The 25134-nt window shown below is 39.1% G+C and overlaps 1 protein-coding gene across 7 annotated transcripts in view; it reads left to right on the top strand.

Annotated features, from left to right (window-relative positions):
- Nucleotides 1-25134, top strand: part of PCNX2 (pecanex 2) — a 326649-nt gene that overhangs the window by 56944 nt on the left and 244571 nt on the right. For all 7 annotated transcript variants that reach the window (XM_045297999.1, XM_045297998.1, XM_045297997.1 and 4 more), the window contains exons 6-9: nt 2976-3123; nt 3818-3963; nt 8419-8512; nt 17071-17206. In XM_045297999.1, coding sequence (XP_045153934.1) covers nt 2976-3123; nt 3818-3963; nt 8419-8512; nt 17071-17206 — 524 coding nt within the window. The remainder of the gene's footprint in view (nt 1-2975; nt 3124-3817; nt 3964-8418; nt 8513-17070; nt 17207-25134) is intronic.

Below are 25134 nucleotides of genomic sequence, written 5' to 3'. Positions count from 1 at the left end.
GAGAGAGAGAGAGAGAGAGAGAGACTGGCTTCTAGTGAGCTATATATCTCCATAGCACAGCGGTTCTCAACCTGTGGGTCACAACCCCTTTGTGGGATTGAACGACCCTTTCACAGGGGTCACCCAATTCATAACAGTAGCAAAATTACAGTTATGAAGTAGCAATGAAAATAATTTTATGGTTGGGGCTGGGGTCACCACAACATGAGGAACTATATTGGCATTAGGAAGGTTGAGAACCACTGACCTAGCATCTCCAAATAAGGTCATCAAGCTGTGACCTGATTGACAGGCTAAATTCCATCCCTTCACTGTTAATAATCTCAAGTTGACACCAGATTATGTAACTACCACATAACGTTTTGTTTGTCCATAATAGGGTGTATATCAGAGTTGTTATGTCATTGGAAGTCACCCTCTTGAAGTTTTGATATACATTTTCCTGTTTTTTGCTATATGAAATTCAGATTGATGAACCTGTGGGAACAGCAAGTAGAATAAGCGTCCGGGAGGAGGTGGGTAGAGTGGCAGTGGTGGTCGTGGGGATAATAGGGAGATGATGTCAGGGAACCCAGGTAGAAAAAGAATGGAAACTTATTGTGGTAGCAATTGTACAACTCTACTGGACATGATAGAACTATGGAAGGATATAATATATGTATTAAATTACAATTAATAGAAAAGAGTAATTGATTTTTCCCCTCTTTAAATTATATACAATGAAAATGTGTTATTTTATGGACATAAAAACTCCCCCCAAATTTAAAAGGAAATATCACCCATATTCTGGAGTATGAAGTGTACCCATTTAAGAGACAAGGAGACTGAACAGGATAAAGAGATATGAACAAATAAATCTAAAGACATGCAGTGTGAATTAGGTAGAACTTCTTGAGTAACAGGGTTTTTTTTTTCATCTATTCTGTGCTTTTCTGTTATTTTTTTTAAGGGACATCATCGAGTTATGGTATTTTTTATAATGATGATTTTCATAAACGTGTTTCTTGAGAACTGAAAATTTGTATCTTGACAAGTTGTCAAATGAAATGTAAATATTTTTGTACCAAACATTTGTATTGTGGTTCCTCAGATGTGTGGGGCCTCACATGGAAGCTAGCAATACTTTTCTAATTACTTGACGTCTAAGAATGGAAGGAGCCCTGGTGGTGATGTTGGATAAACATTGGATTGCTGGTTGCAAGGGTGGTGGTTCAAACACACCAGCCACTGGGTAGATAAAAGAAGATGAGGCTACCCACTCCCATGAGAAAGATAAAGTTATGTGATTCAATAAACGTTTACAGGCTCAGAAACCCTATATAGGGCCTTTAAAAGTCAGAATCGGTTTAATGACAGTGGGCTTTAGTTTTAGTGGTACTTTGGTTATGGGACTACACTGGTAATTTTGACCTTAAAACTAATTGATGGTCTAGATAAAGAAAGGACTGAGTTTTCAGAGCATCTTCAACTTTATATAATGCTATAAGCTAAGATCTGTATTTTGGTCCATAGGTTAAGAGGACTATTAATCCAATCTACCTTCACCATTCTGTATATTTTGATCTTAGAATTCATATATATATATATATATATAAATGGTAAGGGAAAAAAAACTACAAAAATATTGACATTTCATTTGGCAAAAGTATCTTACTACATCCTCCAGAGTGTTGGGAATATAGCTCTAATCAGCTAAACTTAACAACTGTTTGCTTTGTGAAGGAACCATTCTACTTTTATTTTAAGTATAGATTTGGAGAATGAGTGAGAAAAAAAGACTAATAAGATTATGAAATGATAAATGTAAGTCTGCTCCTAAACCTTTAGCACAGGAAATCTACAGGTTTCTTGATAAACCTTTTGTTTCATCTGATAGTGTCCATTTATGATTTATGAACCTTTCAGCCCCAGGTAATCTAACTGAATGCTTGTGAAAACTGGACAGCCATAAAAGGTTTCTGAACATGCAATGATGAAACATTAATTCAAAATTAAACATGTAATGAACCCAAGGGTTTCTGGCAGTGCTTGCCCAAGATGCAAATTTCTTGGTCAAAAAGGAGTCAAAATCAGAAAAAAAAATTAAACCCTGAGAGTTATTTCCAACTTAGGCAAGCCAGTGCTCACTGGAGTTATTTCATGAAAATCCCCGAATCATAATGTAAAACAGATGGTACTTATAGATGTTTGGAGGAGCCCTGATACTGTAGTGGCTCCTCCGTAGGCTGTTCGCCACCGTGTCGGCCGTTTGAATCCACCAGCTGCTCTGCAGAGAAAGACTGGGCTTTCTACTCCCATAAACCGTTTCAGGCTCCGAAATCCAGTGTGTCTCTCTGAGTCAGGATGGACTCCGTGGCAGTGAGTGCTTTTTTTAAAAATCGATGTTTAAAGTGTAATAAAGACAAGTCACAAACATAGAAGCACTTTTGCTTTTCAAATATGTTTGGGTACTCTCATAATTACAATGACATAATGGTTACATGCTTCCCTGTTGACTTAAAGTTCAGTGGTGCAAACGTACTTGCAGTTCCTTAGGAAAAAAGACCCGGTAATAAGTTCCAGTAAACATTCCATCCTAGGGAACTATGATTTGGAAGCTGTCAATTAGAACAACCATCAGAATTAATAAAAATACAATTTATTGAAAAGCATTTTGAATTTCTAAGAACTGGTGGTGCCTCTCAGCGGCTGACTGAAGAGTTGGTGGTTTGGACCCCTAAGTGACGCCCCAGGAGGAATGCTGGCAGTCTGTTCTACGAGAAAGCCCAGCATGGGAGCCTGTGGGGCGGTTCAATTTTGTCCTAGAGGGTGACCGTAAAGTGCAACTGACTCTATGGCAACACGTTTCTGTTTCTTAAAAAATTTACAAGTTGAATCTATGCTTATTTCAACTTGGGTAATTTACTTCCAAGTGCTTTCACAAGTACTTTCGTATTTAATGTTGTATTAACAAATAAAAAACAATGTTTCCTCAGACAACTGTGGTCAGGAGAAAAAGGAGGAAATTCCGGAACGTGAAAAGCCCGGCGGATGCAATTCCAGACAAGGAAGATCAGACGTGTCAAGTCAAGACCATCCTAATACCAGCCCTGTGTTCACAGAGCCTGCCAAGATCACAGCCCTGTAAGGGTAATTTACTTAACTTCACACTGGTTCGGAGTGCCAGACAGTCTCAGTTACTGTTTTGTTTTTGTTTTTAAATCATTTTATCGGGGGCTCATATAATTCTTATCACAATCCATACATACATCAATTGTGTCAAGCACATTTGTGCATTCGTTGCCCTCAACATTCTCAAGACATTTGCTCTCCACTTAAGCTCCTGGCATCAGCTCCTCATTTCCCCCCTCCCTCCCCGCTCCCCCCTCCCTCATAGACCCTTGATAATTTATACATTAGTATTTTGTCATATCTTACACTGTCCAACGTCTCCCTTCACCCACTTTTCTGTCCATCCCCCAGGGAGGAGGTTATATGTAGATCCTTGTAATCGGTTCCCCCTTTCCAACCCACCCTCCCAGTATCACCATGCTGTTTTTGTTTTTTTTAAAGATGCCCTGGTGGCGTGGTGGTTATGTGGTGTTTCAACTGCAAACTGTAAGGTCAGCAGTTCAAAACCACCAGCTTCTCTGAGGGAGAATGATGAGATTTTCTACTGCCTGAAAGAGTTACAGTATAGGAAACCCACAGGGTCAGTTCACTCCTGCCCTATAGGTCACTGTGAGTCCGAATTGACTCGATGGCAATGGGTTGGGTTTGGAGTATTGAGGATAAGGATGAGTTCTTCATTGTTTTTGAAACTCTTATCTGTGTTTAGTTTTCAGGGCAGTCGACAAAGGCAAATCATCTACAAGGTAACTTCTCAACAAGATAGCTCTGTCTTGCAAGTCATCAGTGGGCCCGAGACATCTGTGCAAGAGGAGACGTCAGTGGATGCTATGCATGTCTTCATTGACGAACATGGTAAGTGCTGTGAACTCTTTCCTCATGGCCCATGGGGGAAGCTGACATATTTCTCTTACCATGAGTGCTAGACTCTGGAATGGGAAGCCTCAGCCCTATGATTACAAACAGAATGTTCTTAGAACATGTTGTACGTCCTCCTGTCTCAGGTCGTTTGCACATGCCAAGTAGGTCCCTATGTTAATTCTAAATAAAAAAAACTTCTCTGGACTCCCTAGACTTGATCAGTTTCCTCTCTTTTGTCCTTTGTTAGTATCTTGTTATTTTACTCTTTTGATTTTATTAAAGTTACAATTATTTGTTTAGTTGTACAATCATTTGATTAATGACACACCCCTGCCCACTCCCATCCTCATCCCAAACTGCAAGCTCTCTGCCTAGCCTGACCTTGATATATTGTTTCACTTTCTTGGTATAAACTTGAAGATTAGATCTGTGGAAATCCTCTGAGCAATTCTACCCTGAAGAAGCCCTGGCAGCTCAGTGGTTAAATGCTTGGCCGCCAACTGAAAAGTCAGTGATTCAAACCACAAGCTCCTCCATGGGAGAAAGATGAGAATATGTGTGTCCATAAAGATGTGCAGCCTTTTAAATCCTATAAGGAAATTCTCCTCTGTTCTATAGGGTTGCCATGTATTGACATGGACTTGTTGGCAACATGTTTGGTTTTGGTTTGGTATAGATTGATGGATAGTTTATAGTCTTAAGAGCTTTTCAATCGGTAGAAAAACAAAATCAAAACTAAACTCACTGACGGTGAGTCAATGCTGACTCATCGTGTCGCTTTAAGACAGGATAGAACTGCCCATGTGAATTTGCGAGACCGTAACTCTTTCACTTACTCACTGCCAGGGAATTTATGTCGAGTGATAGTGATGCACCCCTCCCCAACCGCCCAACCCCTGTTTACAGGAGTAGAAAGTCCCATCTTCCTCCTGATATAAAAACGAAGAGAACGGTTATTATGAAAATGACTTTTATGTTATAAAGAAAGAAATTAGCCTCTAGAGCAGGGGTAGGGCACCATTTTTCTGCCAAGGGCCAATGACCATATGGATATTTATGGCATCATTCGCAGACCATACACAGTTATCAACTTAAAAAGTGCTGCTGTTGTTAGGCGCTATCAAATTGGGTCCGACATACGGCGACCCCACTCACAACAGAACCGAACACTCGCTGGTCCTGTGACCTCCTCACACTGGTCATCAGGTTTGAGCCCTTGTTGCAGCCATTGTGCCATCCGTCTGTGGAAGGTCTTGCTGTATTTCAGGTCCCTGCTACTTTACCAAGCAGGATGCCTCTCTCTGGGAACTGTTCTCTCCTGACACCATGTCCAACGTATGTGAGGTGAAGTCTCACCATCCTTGTCTCTAGGGAGCATTCTGGCTGTACTGCTTCCAAGACGGATCTGTTGGTTCTTTGACCATCCGTGGTGTTTTCGATATTCTTCATCAGTGCTATGATTCAAATGCATTGGTTCTTCTTTCTTATTTGGTGTTCAACTCTCAAATGCATATGAAGCAATGGAAAATGGAAAATACCATGGTCCTCAAAGAAACCTCCTTGCTTGTCAACACTTTACAGAGTAAATCTTCTTGTGCAGAAGATTTACGCAATGCAATATGTCTTTGATCTCTTTACTGCTGTTTCCACAAGTATTGATTGCAGATCCAGGCAAGATGAAATCCTTGACAATTTTAACCTTTTCTCCATTTATCAAGATGTTACCTACTAGCTTACTTGTGAGGGTTTTTGTTTTCTTTATATTGAATTGTAATCCATACTGAAAGCTGTAATCCTTGAGCTTCTTTAGCAAGTACTTTACTTGCAGTCAGCAAGGTTATGCTATCTGCTTATTGAAGGTTGTCAATGAGCCTTCCTCCAATCCCGATGCTGAATTCCTTTCCATATAATCCAGCTTCTCTGATCATTTGCTCAGCATACAGATTACATAAATCTGGTGAGAGGATGAAACTTTCCTGATTTTAAACTCTGCAGTGTGCTTTGCTCTGTTCTCACAACTGCCTCTTGACTTATGAACAGGTTCCACATGAGCACAATGCAGTGTTCTGGGATTCCCATTTTCTCAAAATTATCCATCCCTTGTTAGGGCCCACACAGATGAATGCCTTAGCACAGGCAATAAAACACAAGTAAACATCATTCTGGTATTCTCTGCTTTCAGCCAAGATCCATCTGACATCAGCAGCGATAGTCCTTTGTTCCATGCCCTCCTGAATCAGGCCTGAACCTCTGGCAACTCCCTGTCAATGTATTTATGCAACCGTGATTGAATGATCTTCAGCAAAATTTTACTTAAGCGTGAGATTAATGATGTTGTTCTGTAATTTGAGCATTGTGTTGGGCCACTTTTCTTTGGAATGGAGACACGTATGGATCTCTTCCAGTCAGTTAGCCAGGTAGCTGTCTTTCAAATTTCCTGGCATAGATGAGTAAGTGCTTCCAGTGCTTCATCAGCTTGTTGAAACATTGCATTCAGTATCCCTTCAATTCCTGGAGCCTTGTATTTGGCTTATACTTTCAGTGCAGCTTGAAATTCTTCTGTTAGTACCATTGATTCTTCTTGCTTATGTCAAACTTTTAATTAATTCACCCTAATTTGATGGCAGGGACGACTTCTATTTGATGAGCTGGCACTCGGATTTCATGGGCCTTATAAGGCCCAAGGGCTGGAAATTCCCCATCCCTGCTTTGAAAGGACCCTTTTCTCTCGAAATTTCTTTTAGATGAAATTGTACTTTAATGGCGTGAGCCTTTGAGTTCCAGTCCACATTTACCTAAAAAGGTATTCGTAAGAACTCTTTTGGGGAGAGTCTTTTAGGACAGCAACTGATTTCATACCTTAATAGACTGAATTTTCTTTAGTGGAGCTAGTTTAACTCTATAAATTAATTCTGGTCTTGATTTCCCTCATCATCTGTTACCTCACCAGTGTGCTGCGGGGTCACTCCTCCTCTGCACTCTGTTGGTGGTGGATGACTTTCTAGGCCACCCATTACAGCGTAGTTGTATGAAGTCACTTTGTGCATATGATACTGATGTGTCTGTGTACGCACTTGCAGCTTAGCAAAGATCGCATTGACACATGAAGGGAATATACATACAAAAATAAAAAGAATATATGAGAGTAAGTAAAATATTGTTATAAAATAATAGAAAGCCCGATTAAACGAAAATATCAAGATGTGAAATGATTATTTCTTCACATACCTTTCACCTAAGTCTATATACTTCTTAAAGTGACCCTCTCTAATTGTTCCTAAAATGAATTTTTGTTTATAAACATTTTAATAATTAAACGATAATTTATAAATAATTTATTAAAAATTTTATAAAATTAAAAAATTCTTTAATTGATAAAATTTATAAAAATTAAAAAATTCGTTAATTTATAAAAATCACTGCCATGGAGTCAATGCTGAGTCACAGCAGTCCTGTGGGACAGGGTCGAACTGCCCCTGTGGGTTTCTGAGACTGCCTTTTTACAGGAGGAGAAAGCCGACTCTCTCCCAAGGAGCGGCTGACAGTTTCGAGCAGCTGAACTTGTGGTTCATATGTTCAATGTGTAACCACTACGCCACCAGGGTTCAAACAGCATCTTCAAACAGTTCAAATTGTTTTCCTTCACAATAGTCCTTGACATTGGGCATTTTGGCATAAAAATAAATCTGAGGGGTGGTAGAGTGGATCTGTAAGGTTTCCCTGAATAAGTCTTAGAGGATAACCCTTGGTACCCCTGAAAAATAAGCATGTGCGTGGTTGTGATGGGGAAAAAAAATCCTGTGAAGCATTCCTGACATATTTCTCACTAATGCAATTTTAAACTTTATTATAACTTCTTATAAGTGATTGACCTGTGCCCTTTGAGAAAATCTATCGAGATGTGTCCTTTGCAATGCCCTCTAAAAAAATCAGAGACGAAAACCATCAAACTTCCCCAAAGCAGTTGCCAGAACCTTCTGAGATAACCTTCTGCCTGAATTGAACCGGCCCAGCTCAGCCCCTGGAAGGCACTATTTTGAATGGACCTTTTTTGAGTGCATCCTAATGAAACTAAGACAAGCATATCACTGAGAGAACTTGTCTGGATCCATTCCACTGAAACCCCAGTAGCCATACTTTTTCACGTACCAGTTTTTAAAAAGTCAAGAGAAATTCCAAATCAATAATTTAATGAGTCCAAATTTATTTTAGCATATTACCAGTTAAGTATATCTAGAATATTTTCTTAGTGAGTTTTCTTTTCAATATTCCTTATCTTCTCATGGTACGCATTTTGTGAAGAAATATAAGTGATGGATCCATATTGTCAGCATAATGATTAAAATAGTTCAATCAAAGCAGTTCCCTTAACTTGAGAATGGGATAAGCTGAAACGATAATGCACAAATAATTGGGTAACATTTTTGCTGAAATTTCTTGATTTTACAGGGGAAATTAGATCCTGTTATCTAAAATCTGGGAATCAGAAAGAAGGACCTTTGCAACACCAGTTGTCTAATTATGACTGTTTTTCTAATACCAGGTAAGTGGGGCTTTGCTTTTAGGTTTTGGAGTTGTTGCATTGCTGGAAGACATGCAATTCTAACTGAGACTGAAGTGAGGTGTCCTCATGTTAATCAGTTTACCATGTGATAATTCATGGTTTTGATGTAAAAGGAAAAGAAACTGTGACCTTTTAGTATAAGGAAAAAATAAACAACCTTTTCATAACAGTCACTTCCAAAAATGAACATAATACATAACATGTCATTATAACTAGAGAAGGACCCTTTGCAAGCATGATGACGCTTATAATTCACAGGAGATTATGGCACAGTCCAAGTAGATATTATTAAACTTGTCCACATGGTTGGACTAGAAATGTCTAGTTCTCATTTACAGAAGTGAAGGTAAACTGTACATATATCATCGAAACATCTCTCCTATTTTACTTCAGAAAGTGTTGAATAGTTTTCTTAATTGTTTTAATTCAATTAATACCCATAAATTAACAAGGGGGTTTTGAAAGGGAGCGAAAGACAGATAAAAAACCAAATGAACAACATAACTCCAGAAATGAGTTTTGAGCTCTCATTAAATCCTAGCTCCAATTTAAGAACAATTAGTTCTTACGTCATAGCCCTGCTCAATACTCGCCCTCAGTAGGGGAAACAGAAGATATAGGTGTTATAGCAAAGGGTAGTGAAGAAACTAGACAGTACCCAACTGTCAGATCTGGGATCTTAAAGGCTTGTCTCCAAACACGTAGCCATCTAACTGAGATGTCAACTAAGTCCATGTGGAAGAAGCACCCCATCATCAGTCACCGAAGGATTGTAAATCACATCATCCAAAGTAGAAGAAAGGAACAGTCTCAGAGCCTAAATTGTGAGAATCTGTTTTACAGAAGGTTATGGTTGACAGTGGGAGCCCAAGATACACTTGTGGCATCTACATAGGAAATAAACCTCTGGTGGTGTCTTCTATCTACAATAAAGGGATGGGAGGAAAGTGGTTACTACATAGAGAGCATTGGAGAGATGAACAGAGAAGTTCAACATGATAAACCTGACTAAAATGGTTAAAATCGTGCAGTTGATCCCTGCTCTGATACATGTTAGGCCTGATCTGGTTTTCAACGTTTTCTGTATATTTGTTTGTTCATATTGAGGTTTATCTCAGATATGTTATGTCATTGGGAGTTACCGTCTGGAAGTTTTGTTATATGTTTTTCTGTTTTTCTGTATATAAAACAGGATTGATGAACCTATAGTTACAGGAAATAGAATAAGGGTTTCTGGGGGTGGGGTACACTGGTGGTGGTGGTGGGGGGCATAAAAGGGAGCTGATGTCAAGGAGTTGAGGAAGGAAAAGAATGGTTTCAAACTGATTGTGGTGGCAATTAATTGTGCAACACTACTTGTAGGATAGAATGATATGGTATCTGTATTAACTCCCCATAAAATAGTTTTCCAAAAAATTAATATTAAATTAGCTTGTATGTCCTCATTATAACCTAATTAATGGCAACATTATGAAACCTATAAATCATCTTAGTAGCAGACTGGATTTCTACTGACTTTAAAGGTCCTTTGCAGAGAATATATTATAGGTGAGTATTGATTGATTGTGTAAGTAAATGTTTTAGATCTTTTTTTAGGATTGCATATAACATTGAGACTTTACAGGAGATTTTGTAAGACAACTGGAATGTCCTAGCCTTACATCTGGGGAGTATAAATGGAGTCGTGTTGTTTATGTTAGTTGTCATGAAGTTAGCTGTGACTCACGGCGACCTTGTACACAACTGAAGGAACAGGTGCCCAGACTCACACCTTGTTCATGGTTGCTGGTATGCTCTAGCACAGTGCTGTGGCTAGTGTGTCTTGCCTTGCAACCCAGAGGGGCTCATTTTTGGGCCATACCACGGTGGTACAGCCCTCATCTGTGACCAAAAGGTTAGTAGTTTAAATCCACCAGTGGCTCCGCAAGAAGAAGACCTGGGGATATGCTCCTGCACAGATGACAGCCTGGAAAAACCCATGGGTTAGTTCTGTCATATCTGATAGGAGTGGTTGGAATCATAATCCAATATTCTTTTATGATCTATTGGATTCGGCATCTAATTTTTGGAGGTAGATCACCAGGCTTTTCTCCCTGGTCTCTTTTAGTCTGGAAGCTCCAGTAAAACTGGTGGGATAGCTTCTAGTGCCATAGTAAAATGCAGGCCATGACAAACTGATGGAGAGGGGAAGAAGAAGAAGACATAATAATGATATTAATGGTGGCTCCCTGGGAGACATTGTAGCTGACAAGACACATGAAACTACGTTAGTGCCCTAAGTTGGAGAAACCACAGTGGACCTACCCTGACCTCGGAAGCCGGAGAAGCTACTTAGAGACCCCTACCAGAGCTGAGGTGTTTCCGATGCCACTGGATCCAAAGGCTTTCTACCCACTGGCCTGTGATCTACATTAGGCATCCTTGCCTGTGTTTCGTGAGTCTGAAGAGGACTTTATAGATTGGTATCGGACATATGGGCTAATATTAGACTTATGGACTTGATCAGGACTGGGCTGAGATGTTTACTCAATGTTCAATTGCTTTTGTATATACATCTCTTTCTTATACACATATGTCTATCCATGGATTTGTTTCTCTAGTCTACCCAGACTAACACATTAGGCATTCCCGGGTGATACACACGGGCTCAGCTGGTAACCGAGAGCCCACCTAGAGATGTCTTGGAAGCAAGTCTTGGCGATCAATTTCCCAAACACGGCAGCCCTGGGAAGAGACGTGATGGGGTACGGCTCTACTCGGACACGTATGAGCTGCTGTGAGTCAAAAGCGACTTGCGTTGCTGAGAGAACTGGTGAAAAGGAGTTCGTCGTCTTGAAAATGGCTATTTCTATTGCCACTTCCACGGGCCTCTTTTCCTCTTTCCAGCATCTACCTATGAGGATGTCACAACAACAATGGGAGGGCGCCCTCCCACCCTGGGCACCTGTGATGCATCTCCAAAGCTGGGCACGTTCCCTCACTGCCCTGGGGTCAATTCCGACGCATGGCGACTCTAGAGGGCGGCGTAGGACTGTCCCATTGCTTTCTGAGACTGTAAATCTTTACAGGAGCAGAAACCCTCAAAAACCCACGGCTACCACGTTGGTGCCGACCACAGTGACTCTACAGGACAGGGTAGAACTGCCCTTGCCCTGTGGGTGTCTTCTGAGATTAACTCTTTACAGGAGCGGGCAGCCTCTTCTTTCTCCCAGGGAGCAGCTGGTGGTTTCAAACCGCAGACCTTGCAGTTAGCAGCCCAGCGCGAAACCACAAGTTTCTAGGCGTTGCTACCCACGCCTCCAGCAACCTGGTGGATGAGAGAACACTTTGAAAGCCCCTTTTAGGGCTTTGTCTGCTCCTCCCCTGGGTTCCTTCGTTGCTTAGTGACCCGCGTGGATTGTTCACTGAGAGTATTGATTTTTCTAGTCACTTTTGAACCTGAGCTCATTGTTCTGAAAGTTGGAGGTTCCTGATAGGCTGTGGTAGAGAGAGAGAGAGAGAAAAGAAAGAAGAAATAAACTTTTGAGTTCTCCCCTCCGAAAAAAAGAAAAAGAATATTAATTTCAAACCGTATGGTCCTGCGCATTCTTTTCTTCCTAGGTATTTATGGGAAATTCCAGGAGTGTTCCCTAAGATAGTCTGCCCTGCCATGTGGAAATATTCCAATTCCCAACTTTCCGGGCATTCTCTCACTACTGCTATACAGGTGTCGGCATTTGGATATATCTAGTGGCACTATTTCTCTTCTCAACACACAAGCCCCCGGACCTGGGTCCTGAGGCAGCCCTGATCCTGAGGGAAACACACCTGCTCTCCACTGCCTGCCTTACCTTCCTCTCTTCTCCATCTTCCTCAGCCCCTCAAGAACCGGTAATACACAAACAGAAAACAGCGTACCTCCATCGTCAGCCAAAAATCAAAAGTGCCCAGTCAGGGTGCGATGTAACAATGATGAGAAAATACAACCTTCCTCTAGTTCCTAAAGGTTTCCTCCCCGCTCCCACTACCATGACTCGAATTCTATCTTGCAAGACTGGCTGGACCAGAGGAGGTACACTGGTACAGATAGGAACTGAAAATACAGGGAATCCAGGACGGATGAGCCCTATAGGACCAGTGGTGTGAGTGGCAAAACAGGGTGGGTAAAGGGAGAATGGGTAGGAAAGAGGGAACCGATTACATGGAACTGTGTGTGACCTCCTCCCTGGGGGACAGACAATCAAAAAGTGGATGAAGGGAGACGTCGGACAGGGCAAGATATGACAAAATAACCATTTGTGAACTATCAAGGGCTCATGCGGGAGGGGGGAGCGGGGAGGGAGGGGAAAAATGAGGACCTAATGTCGGGGGTTTGGATGGAGAGAAAATGTTTTGAGAAACGATGTACAAATGCGCTTTACACAATTGATGTGTGTATGGATTGGGATAACAGTTGTATGAGCCCCAAATAAAATGATTTTTTTAAAAGAAAAAAAAAAAAAATCAAAAGTGCTCCCGCAAATGGATTCCTGAGAACAGAAGGATCTTCGTTCCAACCTCTCAGAATATTCTGTTACAATAGTTTAATCTGCTTAGCTGTCTATAATGGCAGCTTTGAGAAACAGCTTTGAAAACGATAATGTTATTTTGCAATCTCCAGTGGTAATTTTTTCAACTCATTTTTTAGCAAATATTTTTTATACTGAAGTGATGTTGCAAGTCAATTTTATTCTTATTTTCCTGGACACATATACTTCACATCTTCTCTGTATCAATAGTTGCATTTGGTCATTGATGGTAGTTAAAATAAGGCCACACATGCAGAGCCTTAAAAAACCCCCAAAACACATAATGTGCAAATAAAGATTAATGAGAGTGTCTATTGGGATTTCTGTAAGCGGCATTGTTTTACAACATTCTTCATTCACCAAAATCCACTTATGAACTTGCTTTTAGCCCTTAATTACTCTTTTTATTAAATTTCCTCCAACTCTTGGTCTTTTTAAATCCCTTTCATTTTGTATCCATATTATAGCTCTTTTGTGCTTCGCCTGCTTTAGCCTGGACTTAGCTTTGTCACAATGCACTTCCTCTTCGTGAAATAGCTTTTGGCGAGAAGGCCAGGTTGCTAATGTGTTGAGGAAGAATGAATGTGTTTATGCCGAGCTCATCTGTAATGGCACATGATTCATGTGCAGTCTCTCAACATATCAACACCTTCCCCGCTCTCCCTTTTTATCTTACTTTCTAGGTGTAAAACTATACTTGACTTTTAATAAAAGTATTATCATAGAATGTTTGTCCTTTTGTAATTACAAGAGTATTACTGGTCTCTTGGGATAAGATGTCCAAAATACATGTGATGAAGTCTTGTCGTTCTTGTCTCTGAGGAGCATTCTGGCTGTACTGCTTCTAAGACAGATGTTTATTCTTTTGGCAGCTGAGGGTACTTTCAGGATTCTTCTTCAAAATCATGGTTCAAAGGCATCCATTTTTCTTTTGTCTTCCTTATTCAATTTCCAACTTTCACATGCATGTAGGCAGTTGGAAACACCATGGCTTGGGTCAGCAGTACCTTAGTCTTCATAGTGACGCCATTTCTTTGCAACATTCGAAAGAGGTCTTGTGCAATAGATGTAGCTAATGCAGTGTGTCTTTCTCTTGACTGCTGCTTCCACGAGCATTGATTGTGGCTTCATCCAAGAAGACTGCCAAACAAAGGAAGCTGCCTAATGAGATAGATCGACAGCATGGCCTCAACAGTGGATGCAAACATAGCGATGATTATGAAAATGGAACAGATGCAGGCAGTGTGTGGCTATGTTGTACGTGGGGTCACCAAGAGCCAGTACAGACTCATGGGTACTTAATCACAATACAGAACTAGTTTGAATTGTCTGAAGTCGGATTTTTATAACCTAAGGGTTGACTTTAATTAAAAATGTTTTAGGATGTAGAGCTCTGCTCACCTTTTAAATTGCATAATGGATATGTGTGTGCTTACTGCTTCCGATTGTAAAAGTTTGGAGAGGTCTTGTTCTAGTTTATCAAATAAAGGTGTAAGCAGCAGACACTTCCATAAGAGCCATTTCCATTCCTTCCATTGTAGTCCTTATTTAAATGTTCTTCGACCCACCAGACAGTGAGAAGAGATGGACTCAGGAAGAATTCTACTTTTCTCTGGATTCAGTGGTTCCTTTCAGATGGCCACAATCCCTCTGCCACGTGGTGGCAGTCAAGTCGCATGCTGGAAGTCTTATCTGACTCCCCTGCCGCTGCGGCCGTTCTATCAGACTCTTTCCAAGAATCCTCCTTAAAATGCTAAATAATGGAATATCATTTGCAAAATAGCACTGCCTTTATTTAAACATCCAACATGCCATTTGTTCTTGTTCCTACAAGTAACCCTAAAAACAAGGAAAGTTTTGCGTGCGCGCACACACGGCTCAAGCTGACGCTATGATTTTGAGATTTGGGGAAGATGAAGAATTTCAGGAATTTTCTTCCACCTCAGTAGGAAAATGTGTTAGAAGCACACGGGTAGAGGTTTGTTATTTGTTGAACCTCAGAGGGGTGAAAACATGGGAGCTCCATATGTACGCTAGTTCCATTTATATTGTTTCCTAGAAGTAGCTTTTCTGGTAATTTTCACCATTAATCAGTCTATTGCTTTTAGCTAAATCTAATTTAAACAAATTTGTCTGTGCTATAACCTGAGTCAAAGTCGTTAATAAAACTACAGAGAGCAGGGTAAGTCAGACTAGATGCACTTAAGTATCCTTATATTGTAGTTTAGAATACAGACTTGGGAGATCTCAATTTTATTTGCTCTTATAGAAGGGCTCAACACGCTTGCATTAAATTTATTAATAAGGTGAAAGTCTTTTGCCTTAAATCTGTAAAATGTAGACTTTTTGGATGGCTATGTAGCATAGTTTATAGTTTTAAAAAGGGAGAATTAGCAGCAGATAATTTGAGAAGATGTTTAAGTAAATTATTCAAATTGGTTGAAGACCTGGCCATGTTAGTGGTTTTGTGGACCTAAGAGCCTCTTTGGTACCTTCAATGGGTAAACCGGTCCATGTGAATAATCAGGGTCCCAGACAATGATATCTAAGTGAGGTAGTTAGTTTATTGTGTCAACCTGGCTGATAAACACATGTGGGGTTCATTGAAGGACGGAGAGATAAATGGCTCGTGAACCTTGCCTTGCGTTTCTAGTTCTTGGGTCTCTTGCTTTGTGATGGTCAGGCCAGGGTGCAGCTGCCTTAGCCAGTTCCCTGCTTCAGCTGGCAAGGTCACTTCCTGCAAGACATCCCTGAGGAGAAGACGCATGGACCTACCCTGATGCAGCCCTGGGTGCTGGAGTAGCCGTGTGGAGACACCTGCCAGCCCTGAGATGCTTACACGTTCACTGACTCGACTTTCTTCCTGCAGTCGGCATCATTGCATGTGTTTTGTGAGATGGAGGAGGACTTTGTGGATTGGTGTTGGACATATGGGTTAATGTTGGACTTGTGGGCTTGGGCAGCTCTGGGTGGGGATGTGTTCTTGATGCGCAGTTAACCTTTATATAAAACTCTCTCTTATACTTGAGTTTCTGTGGATTTGTTTCTTTAAAGTACCCAGACTATCACACTAAGTAAGGTGATGAATCTAAGTAAATAATGACAACTGCAAGTATCTAATCATCTCCTCTTGACAACAAGGAGCCAGGGGATTGAGGTTATCCTGATTGTCTTAGAACAAGCAGGATTTCCTCCTGAGGCTATGAACCATCCGTCTCTCTTCAGAAGGACAGTCTTACACGATTGACTAAAACTGGCACGGGCTGTTGAGTCTGCCAGCAACATTGTCTCCTAAAAGCTAGAGGAACTGGCAGAAAATCAGATGGAGAAATGTATCTTTATTTCTGAGGCAAAGGAAAAAATATCATAAAATGCCAGTGCTGAGATTAATTAAATAATTGATTTAAATCCTGTCAGTCTACACATGATTAAAGAGAATAAAACAATACAGATATAGATCACATCTAGGGTATGTCCCTTCAAAAAACTGTATGAGTTATTTCTTTTGTTATATGCACCTCTTTGCTGTGGGGTATATGTGTGGTGGGAGGAGATGGGGTAGAGTTTAGGGGACAGGGAGACAAGTAATAGATATATGGGATTGTCACTATTCTTCCTAATTTGAGTCTTGGGAATGGTTAGGCCCTTTGTTTACTGTTGTTACCCAAACAAGGCGAGAATCTGGTGCTGCCACCTTCCTCACCATGAACAACATTAAGGATACTACTTGCCAAACACCTCACAACTACCTCCTCAGCCCTTTGCACACTGCAACCCTGCACACCTGAGCAACTTTACTGTGTGTAAAATAAATACCCTTCTTCCTGAAGGCAACTGCATATGTATACTTTTTCCACTCTCAACTGCTTGCATGGAGTTGTAAAGGCTCCTCCCTTGCCACCTGGGGAATCTCTGGGATCTCTGTGTTTGTGTATAATGGTGGTTTCCAGTATTTCCAGGTAACCAGAGCTTTTGTTTTGCCCTTCCCAGAGAGGTCCGGATCAGCTCCTGCAGTACTACGACCTCGGAGAGTCAAGATGCCCCTTCTGGGGACCCTGCAGTCAGTGCCCTCCAACAACAGTTGCTGCTAATGGTGGCTCGGAGAACCCAGTCAGAAACCCCACGGGTATGTTCCAATAGTGTTGTTTGTGGATGTTTCAAAAGTTCTTAAAGATAGGTGTTTGATGTGCAGAGAGACTTTATTCTTGGGGCAAATGACATTGTCATCAAGGGATCTAAATTCCTAAGCCTTCTATTATTTTACTGAGAGATATTAATGTCTTTTTAACGTATTTATTAAACCTTCATTGAGATCTGATTATGTGGAAGGCACAGCAAAGATTCAAAGCAAAATGCAACCTGGAAAGTCAGATCTTGATATTAAGTCTGTCCTGGGAAAGGGGTGAGGCCAGCCCTTTAGAAGAAGGGACACCAGCAGGCATCGGGAATGCGCGCGATGGAACGTTTTACCCTAGCTCCAACCTTCATTCTGTGTTAACAGTGCCAATTACTTAAGTTGTAATCTGTGCAAATCAACAATCCATATATTTTAGCTGAAAAAGTTGTCCTGGATAGGCATACTTCCCTTTTCTCAACGGTGTTTTAAATTCTACATTATAATTCAATTACCACCAGCATCTCCGCAGGATAAAGATGGGGTTCTACTCCCATCGATGGTTATAGTCTCAGAAATTCACAGGGGGAGTTCTATCATGTCCTACAGGGATATTGAGTCAGTGGTAACTAGAGGCCGTGAGGACAGTGACAGGGCCCATATTTAACTGCTTGTTGACTTTGGCCCCTGTTGAGGCTAACCTGGTGCACAACTGCGTGGCCTCCCTCAACGACTCAGGTTCCTTAGCCAGGGTGTGGGGGATAAATATTTATTCAGAGTCAAACATAAAAAGAAATTTACTAAAGATAATCTAAGAATACTATGGAAAATCATCAAAAGGAACAACATATACCAGATAAATGTTCCAGAACAGAAAGAAGAAATAATAACTACTGAGAAAATAGTTGATGAGATATTCAGGGAGGGCTTCCCTAACATCATGCCAAAACAAAGAACTACGCAGGGAGTTCATAGTACTCCAAACAGAATTTGCCCTAAAAGGAAACCACCTCAACACTAATAATCAAACTTTCTAATATTAAAGATGAACAAACAGTCCTGAGAGCAGCGCAACAAACAAAACAAAACAAAAAATAATGACGTCTAAAGATGAAGTGATTAGGATAAGTTCAGATTTTTCCACGGAAACTGAGGCAAGAAGTCAATGGAATGGCATATTCAAAATTCTGAAAGGAAAAAAGCATGTCCACCAAGAATCTTCTATCTAGAAATATTACCTTTCAAATATGAAGGAGAATACAAATGTTTACAGACAAGGAAACACTAAAGGAATTATGAAAACATGACCAATGTTACAAAACATATTAAAAGGAATTCTGTGAACAGAAAATCAGTAACAACAGACAGCAACCTACAATTTTAGAAAAGAAGTTAGTATGGAGGAAAACATTCCACTGAAGCAACACTCAAAGTGAAATGGAACCAAATAAATTAAAATAAACAATCATAGACAACATTCTGCTATGAAGACAAAAACAAATGAATAAACAAGAGCAGAGAAAAGAGAGGACAAAATAAGTACTCAAATGGAGAAGATATCAAACCGTTCCCAAAATAAAGCAAACTGTTTTGAAATTGGGAAGAAAACTAAAAAAACAAACAGCTTTCAAAGAAAAAATTAAAACTTCAACAAAACAAACAAGAAGGAAACCATCTAAGTAAAACAAACAATGGGATAAAAACAAAAAAAGCAAAGGAAGGATCAAGAAGACAACCAAGAAATAAAAGGAACAGAACCCCCCAAATCACCATGGAAACGGAAACCAGTAAAACCATAAAAAATTAAAATGACATCAACAAAACCATATGTATTAATAACAACACTGAATATAAATGGACTGAATTCATCAGTTAAAAGACACAACCTAACAGAATGAATTAAAAACATGAATCTTTAATATGCTGCTTACAATTAATGCACCTTAGATATAAAAATAAACAGACTGAAAATCAAAGATGGAGGAAAAAAATATCAATCTAACAGCAGTAAAAAGAAAACTGGAGTAGCAATATTAATCTCAAACAAAATAGACATCAAAGTTAATGACATAATGAAGGTCTCTATATATGATAATTATGAAAGCTTTAATTGAACAAGAAGCCATAACCACAATTAATATATATGCACCAAATGAAATACCATCAAAATGCATGAATCAAATTGTTATAGAAATGAAAAGACAAGTAGACCATAATATGGTAATATAATGATGTATACACCATATGGTATTATGTATACATAATATGGTAATACTATGATGTATATATACATGTATATTTATACATGTATATGTATATATAATAATATAAAATGTATTGAAGAGACTTCAATACATCACTTTCAACTAGAGGTAGGTTAACTAGAAACAAAATCAACTAAGATACAAAAAAATTAAATAAAATCAATCAACTTGATCATATATATATAAAACACTTCACCAAAAAAACCCATTTCTCTTTTCTTCCTAGTGCCCATGATAGCTATTCTAGAATAGATCATATTCTTGGTCATAAAGCAAACATCAATTAATTAAAAAATATAGAGATAATAATACCAACCATCTTTTTGGATCACAGGGCTGTAAAATCAGTAATCGACCACAGAAGAATAAACTCCAAAGAAATCAATCCATGGAAATTGAACAACACTTTTCTTAAGAACGATTGGATAACTGAAGAAATAACGCAATCAAAATATTCTTTGAAATAAGTGAGCATGAAAAAATACAATATATTAAAACCTTTGGGAGACAGAAAAAGCAGTACTCAGCTCCGTTTATAGAAATAATTGCACACATCAAGAGGACAGAAATAATTAGAATAAACATCTTAACACATCTACTACAACAATTGGAAAAATTTCAGCAAAACAAACCATCAGATACTAGAAGAAAAGAAATAATAAAGATGAGGCAGAAATAAATGAGTCAGAAGATAAAAATCTATAGAAAACATTATAAGACAAGAAGTTGGTTCCTTGAAAAGATGAATGAACCTGATAAACTACTGGGAAACCAACAAAGGAAAAACTGAGAAAAAGTCAAATTCTATGAATAAGAAATGAAATGCATATATTAACACAGAACCAAATGAGATGAAGAAAATCACAATATTATGAAAAAATTTACTCCAGCAAATGTGAGAATCTAGAAGAAATAGATACATTTTGAGAAATGCCTTATTTTCTTAAATTTCCACAAAATGATGTGGAAAATCTCAACAAGCCTATAGCACGAGAAGAAATAGTTTTAATCATTAAAAAAATAATAATAACTCTCAACATCAAAAAGTCTGCGCCCAGGTGGCTTCAGTGGGGAATCCTATCAAACGTTTAGGGAATAATTAATGCCAATTTTATATAATCTATTCTACAATGTATAGATAGACAATATACTACCAAATTCATTTTATGAAGCAACTATAACTCTGATGCCTAAACCAGGCAAAAATTTAAATTTACAGATGAATATCTCTAATGAATATAGATGCCGTGATCTTTAATAAAATTCTAGCTGACAGAATTCAACTAAGCATCAACAAGTACTTCATGATCAAGTGGGATTCATATCAAATATGCAAGAATGGTTTAATAATTAGAAAAACAATGTAGTTTCCCACAAAAACAAAATAAGGGAGAAGAATATCAATATGATTATATCGATACAGAACAGCATTTGGCAAAATTCAACATCAATTCCTGATAAAAACACTTAATAATTTAGGTATATAAGGGAAATTGCTTAACATACTGAAAGCCATGTATGCAAAACCAGTAGTCTCCCTTTAATGGAGAGACATTTAAATAATATCCTCTTCAAAAGAGAACTAGACAAGTTTGCCCTGTATCACCACTTTTATTTAACAGAGTCCCAGAAGTTGTAGCTAGAACCATAAGACATAAAAAAGATATTACAGCTATCCACAGAGGCACAGAAGAAATAAAATTCTCTTTATTTGCAGATGACACAATCCTTCATATAGAAACCCCCAAGATTCAATTAAACAACTGCTCAAACATATTGAAAAACTTGGCAGGGTAACAGGCTAGATGATCAATGTGGAGAAATCAGTTGTATTCTTGTAGCTTAAGGATGACGACAATGAAAAAGATTTCAAAAGAACATGTCATTTACAAAAACTCCACAAAAGAGAAAATGTTTGGGAATAAATCTTACCAGAGATTAGGGTTAGGGTTAGAAAAGAAAAAAAGAAAAGACTATCATACCAGAGAATCAAAACACTGATAGAGGACACCTCAAAACACTCCTTCAAGTCACCAGAAAGAACTTGCATAATTGGAGCAGGTTACCGTGTTCTTGGATAAACAGACTAAACATTGTGAACATGTCAATATTACCAAAAATAGTTTATAAAGTCAACGCAACTTTGATAAAAATCCCACCACAATTCTTAAAGACATTGGAAAACTAATCACCAACTTTATATGGAAAGGAAAGAAACCCAGAATAAATAAAACACTATTAAAAAATAAAAACAAAGTAGCAGGTCTTTCAGTCCCAGACCCTAAAACCTACTATATAGCCTTGGTAATCAAAACAGCCCAACACTGGTACAAAGATAGATATGATGGCCAATGGATTAGAATTGAGAACCTCAAAATACAACCAAATACTTATATACACCTAATTTTTGATGGACTGAAATCCCCCCCAAACTTCCCTGCCATTGGGTCAATACTGACTCATGGAGGCCCCCCAGGACCAGATCAAACTGCTCCTGTGAGTTTCTGAGACTGTATCTGTTTATAGGTGAAAGTCCTGTCCTTCTGAGAAGCGGCTGGTGGTTTCTAACTGTGACCACAGCCCAATGCGTTACTCCTGCACCAGCACGAAAACAAGTTAGATGGGCAAGAGAGAGCCTTTTCAACAAATGGTGCTGGAGAAACTGGATCATCACCTGCAAAAGAATGAAACAGGACCCCTACCTCATACCATGTCGAAAAACGAACTCAAGATGAAACAGAGACCTCAGCATGAATCACACAATTATAAAGACCATCAATGAAAAAATAGGAACAAACTTAAGTACCCTAATACAAGGCATAAACCCACTACCTGAAAATATCTACACAGTAGAAGACAAAATAAAGAGCTGGACCTACGAAAAATATGACATTTATGCACATCAAATTATTTCATCAAGAATCAACAGAGAACCCAATGGTTGGGAAAAATATTCACAATAACACATCACATAAAGGCCCAATCTCCAAAATCTATAGAAAACAACATCTTAACAAGAAAAATGCAAATAACCCAATCAAAAAATGAGCACAAGACATAAATAGATAATGTACCAAAGATGGCATCCAAGCAGCCAACAACCATATGAAATCATTAATAAAAAGAGAAATGCAAAGTAAAACAACAATGACTTGTTATTGTCTACTGACACTCTGAGCAAAATTCAATAAAACAGAAAATAATAAATGCTAGTGAGGCTGTGGAGAGATCAGAATGCTTTCACATTGCTGGTGGAACCGTAGAACTGTACAACTGCTATGGGAATCAGTATGGCACTTCCTAACAAACGAAAATCCAAGTATCTTATGATTCAGCATTCTCTCTACAGGGTATATACCCTAAAAAAATCAGGAATATAACATGAATATACATATGCACACCTATGTTTACTGCAGCCATTCCCTTAATAGCAAAAATATGGAAAATATTTGGAAACAATTTGGAAAATATTTGGAAAAATACGGAAACAATCAAAAACCCCAATTATAGGGAAATGGATAAACAAGCTCTGCTACATCACTAAAACACAATGACAACTCTCTTCAATACTGTGAGAAATGGACAAAGCTAGAGTCATTATGCTTAGCAAACTCGGCCAATCTTATAAAGATAAATATTTAATGACATCATGGTTATAAGGAAAACCAAAGAGAAAGAAATGTGGTTTATACACTATCAATAGATAAGACTTGGAGAAATACACGGAGGCCAGCAATGGGCATGAGAACAGGGAGCGGGGCAGGAAGAGGGAGGGAGCTCAAGAAGAAGAACCGCATATATGAGGGTTTATAGGATATTGTTGTTGATTTCATTTCTTGAGATCTGCCGTATAAGTATGTGTATTATATTCCTGTTTTGTGGGAAAAAAATTCCTCCAGATTCTTTATCCCTCCAATGTAAATTGTGGTCTGATTGACTTATCATATTTTTTTTTTTACAAAAGAGGAGGGAACGTACAATTGAAATGGACTTGGAGTCTTTAGTGACAAGTTTATTTCAAACAAACAAAAAAGGTTTTCAGCCATGTGACCTCTCAGCAGCGTATCATCAAGCCTGTATCAGGAGGTGTCTCTGAGTGGGTAAACTGCTAACTTTCGGGCTTGAAGTGGAATGCTAAACCATTGGTGCCTCCAGGACTTCCTAAATAGGTTTAGGGCTGAAGAAGTGAATATTGCTGTCCATTGTCATATTTAGATACTAAGTAATATTTACAAACATCTCATATCTGAAAAATATGTTTAGGGCTACCACTTAGTTTTATAAATTTAATTGGGATCACCAGGTGAGGAAATGATATGGGATCCACATTGAGCATTCTTGGGGGAATCCAACTCTATACCAGTCTGAGGCAGATTACTATGGGGCAGAAATCAGACATGCCTTCATCCTTGAACTTTCTTTACCCTCTCTGTCATCAACCATCACTCCTACAGCATGGTACTTCCCTACCAGGTTCGATAATCTATTGCAGTGGCTGCAGATAACTCACTGGCATTATTTATGATTATGGAGATTTATTAGGGAAGTTATTCTATTACCATATTAGCATCACAAAATATTATCAGGATACAGTTTTTCACCAGCAACCTTTGTGTAGCCATACAACATCTCTCCCTGTTCTTCAGCCTTGCCTTGTTCTGCTTCTTCACATGAGAATCTCAGATGTTGTGTTAGTCTGGGTAGACTAGAGAAAGAGACTCATATGTGATAAGAAAGAGCTTTATATATGAGAGAAATTGAATATTGAGAAAACATCTGAGCCCAGTCCAGATCAAGTCCATAAGTCTGATATTAGCCCATATGTCCGATACCAATCTATGAAGTCCTCTTCAGACTCACGAAACACATGGTATGATGCCGAATGCAGGAAAATCACAGGCCGTGAGTGAGAAATCTTGCAGATCCAGTGGTGTTAACATCTCAGCACTAGCAAGGGTCTCCACGTGCCTCCTCCAGCTCAGGGCACTAGCCTAGCTCCATGTTCCTTGTCAGCTGCAATGTCTCCCAGGGAGTGAGCCTGCGTCCTTCCTGCAGCGAGCTGTTTATCTCCTTAGCACCTCCAAATGAAGTCATCTGCTGCTACCTTATTGACAGGCTAAATTCCACCCCTTCACTCTCCAGTCTCAAATTGGCAACAGATTATGTAACTACCACAGATGTGCTTTGGCTATACTTTCTTAAAGGTCCTGGGATTTTCTGTTCCTGCTTCTGAAATGGTTCATTTATATGCCCAGTCCAGTGGCAAAACTGACCAATCCCCAAGTTAGAGTTAGATTCCTCTATATCTCTGTGCATTTTTCCACCCAGTCATTTGGTGGAGAGTTCAAGGACTGAATAGAAGGACCGTAACACTTCACTGTCTCGAGAAATTCAGTTTCAGCCCTAAAAGTTGATTTCATGTCCATAATCTTGAAAGTTATTAACTGAAGGTTTACTGTGCTTTCAGTCCTGTGTTAGATTGGTGAAAATAATGAATTCTTGCCTGCAAGAAGTTTAACAAAAGGTCAGAAAATTCAGGTATCTGTGATTGAGGCTATGTTTAGGGTCAGCACCGATGCTGTGGGTCTCGGAAGGTGTTCTTCCAGGACCCAGGGGATGAGGGAAGCTTTCTGAAGTATTAAGAATGAATTGTAGTTATTCAGATCAAAGGAAGCA

Source organism: Echinops telfairi, unplaced genomic scaffold, assembly GCF_000313985.2.
Source record: "Echinops telfairi isolate 266 unplaced genomic scaffold, ASM31398v2 ScPeMD7_7424;HRSCAF=8462, whole genome shotgun sequence".
Lineage (NCBI taxonomy): Eukaryota > Metazoa > Chordata > Mammalia > Afrosoricida > Tenrecidae > Echinops > Echinops telfairi.
Note: the sequence above shows the minus strand (reverse complement) of the source record. Positions and strands in the feature narration are given on the sequence as shown.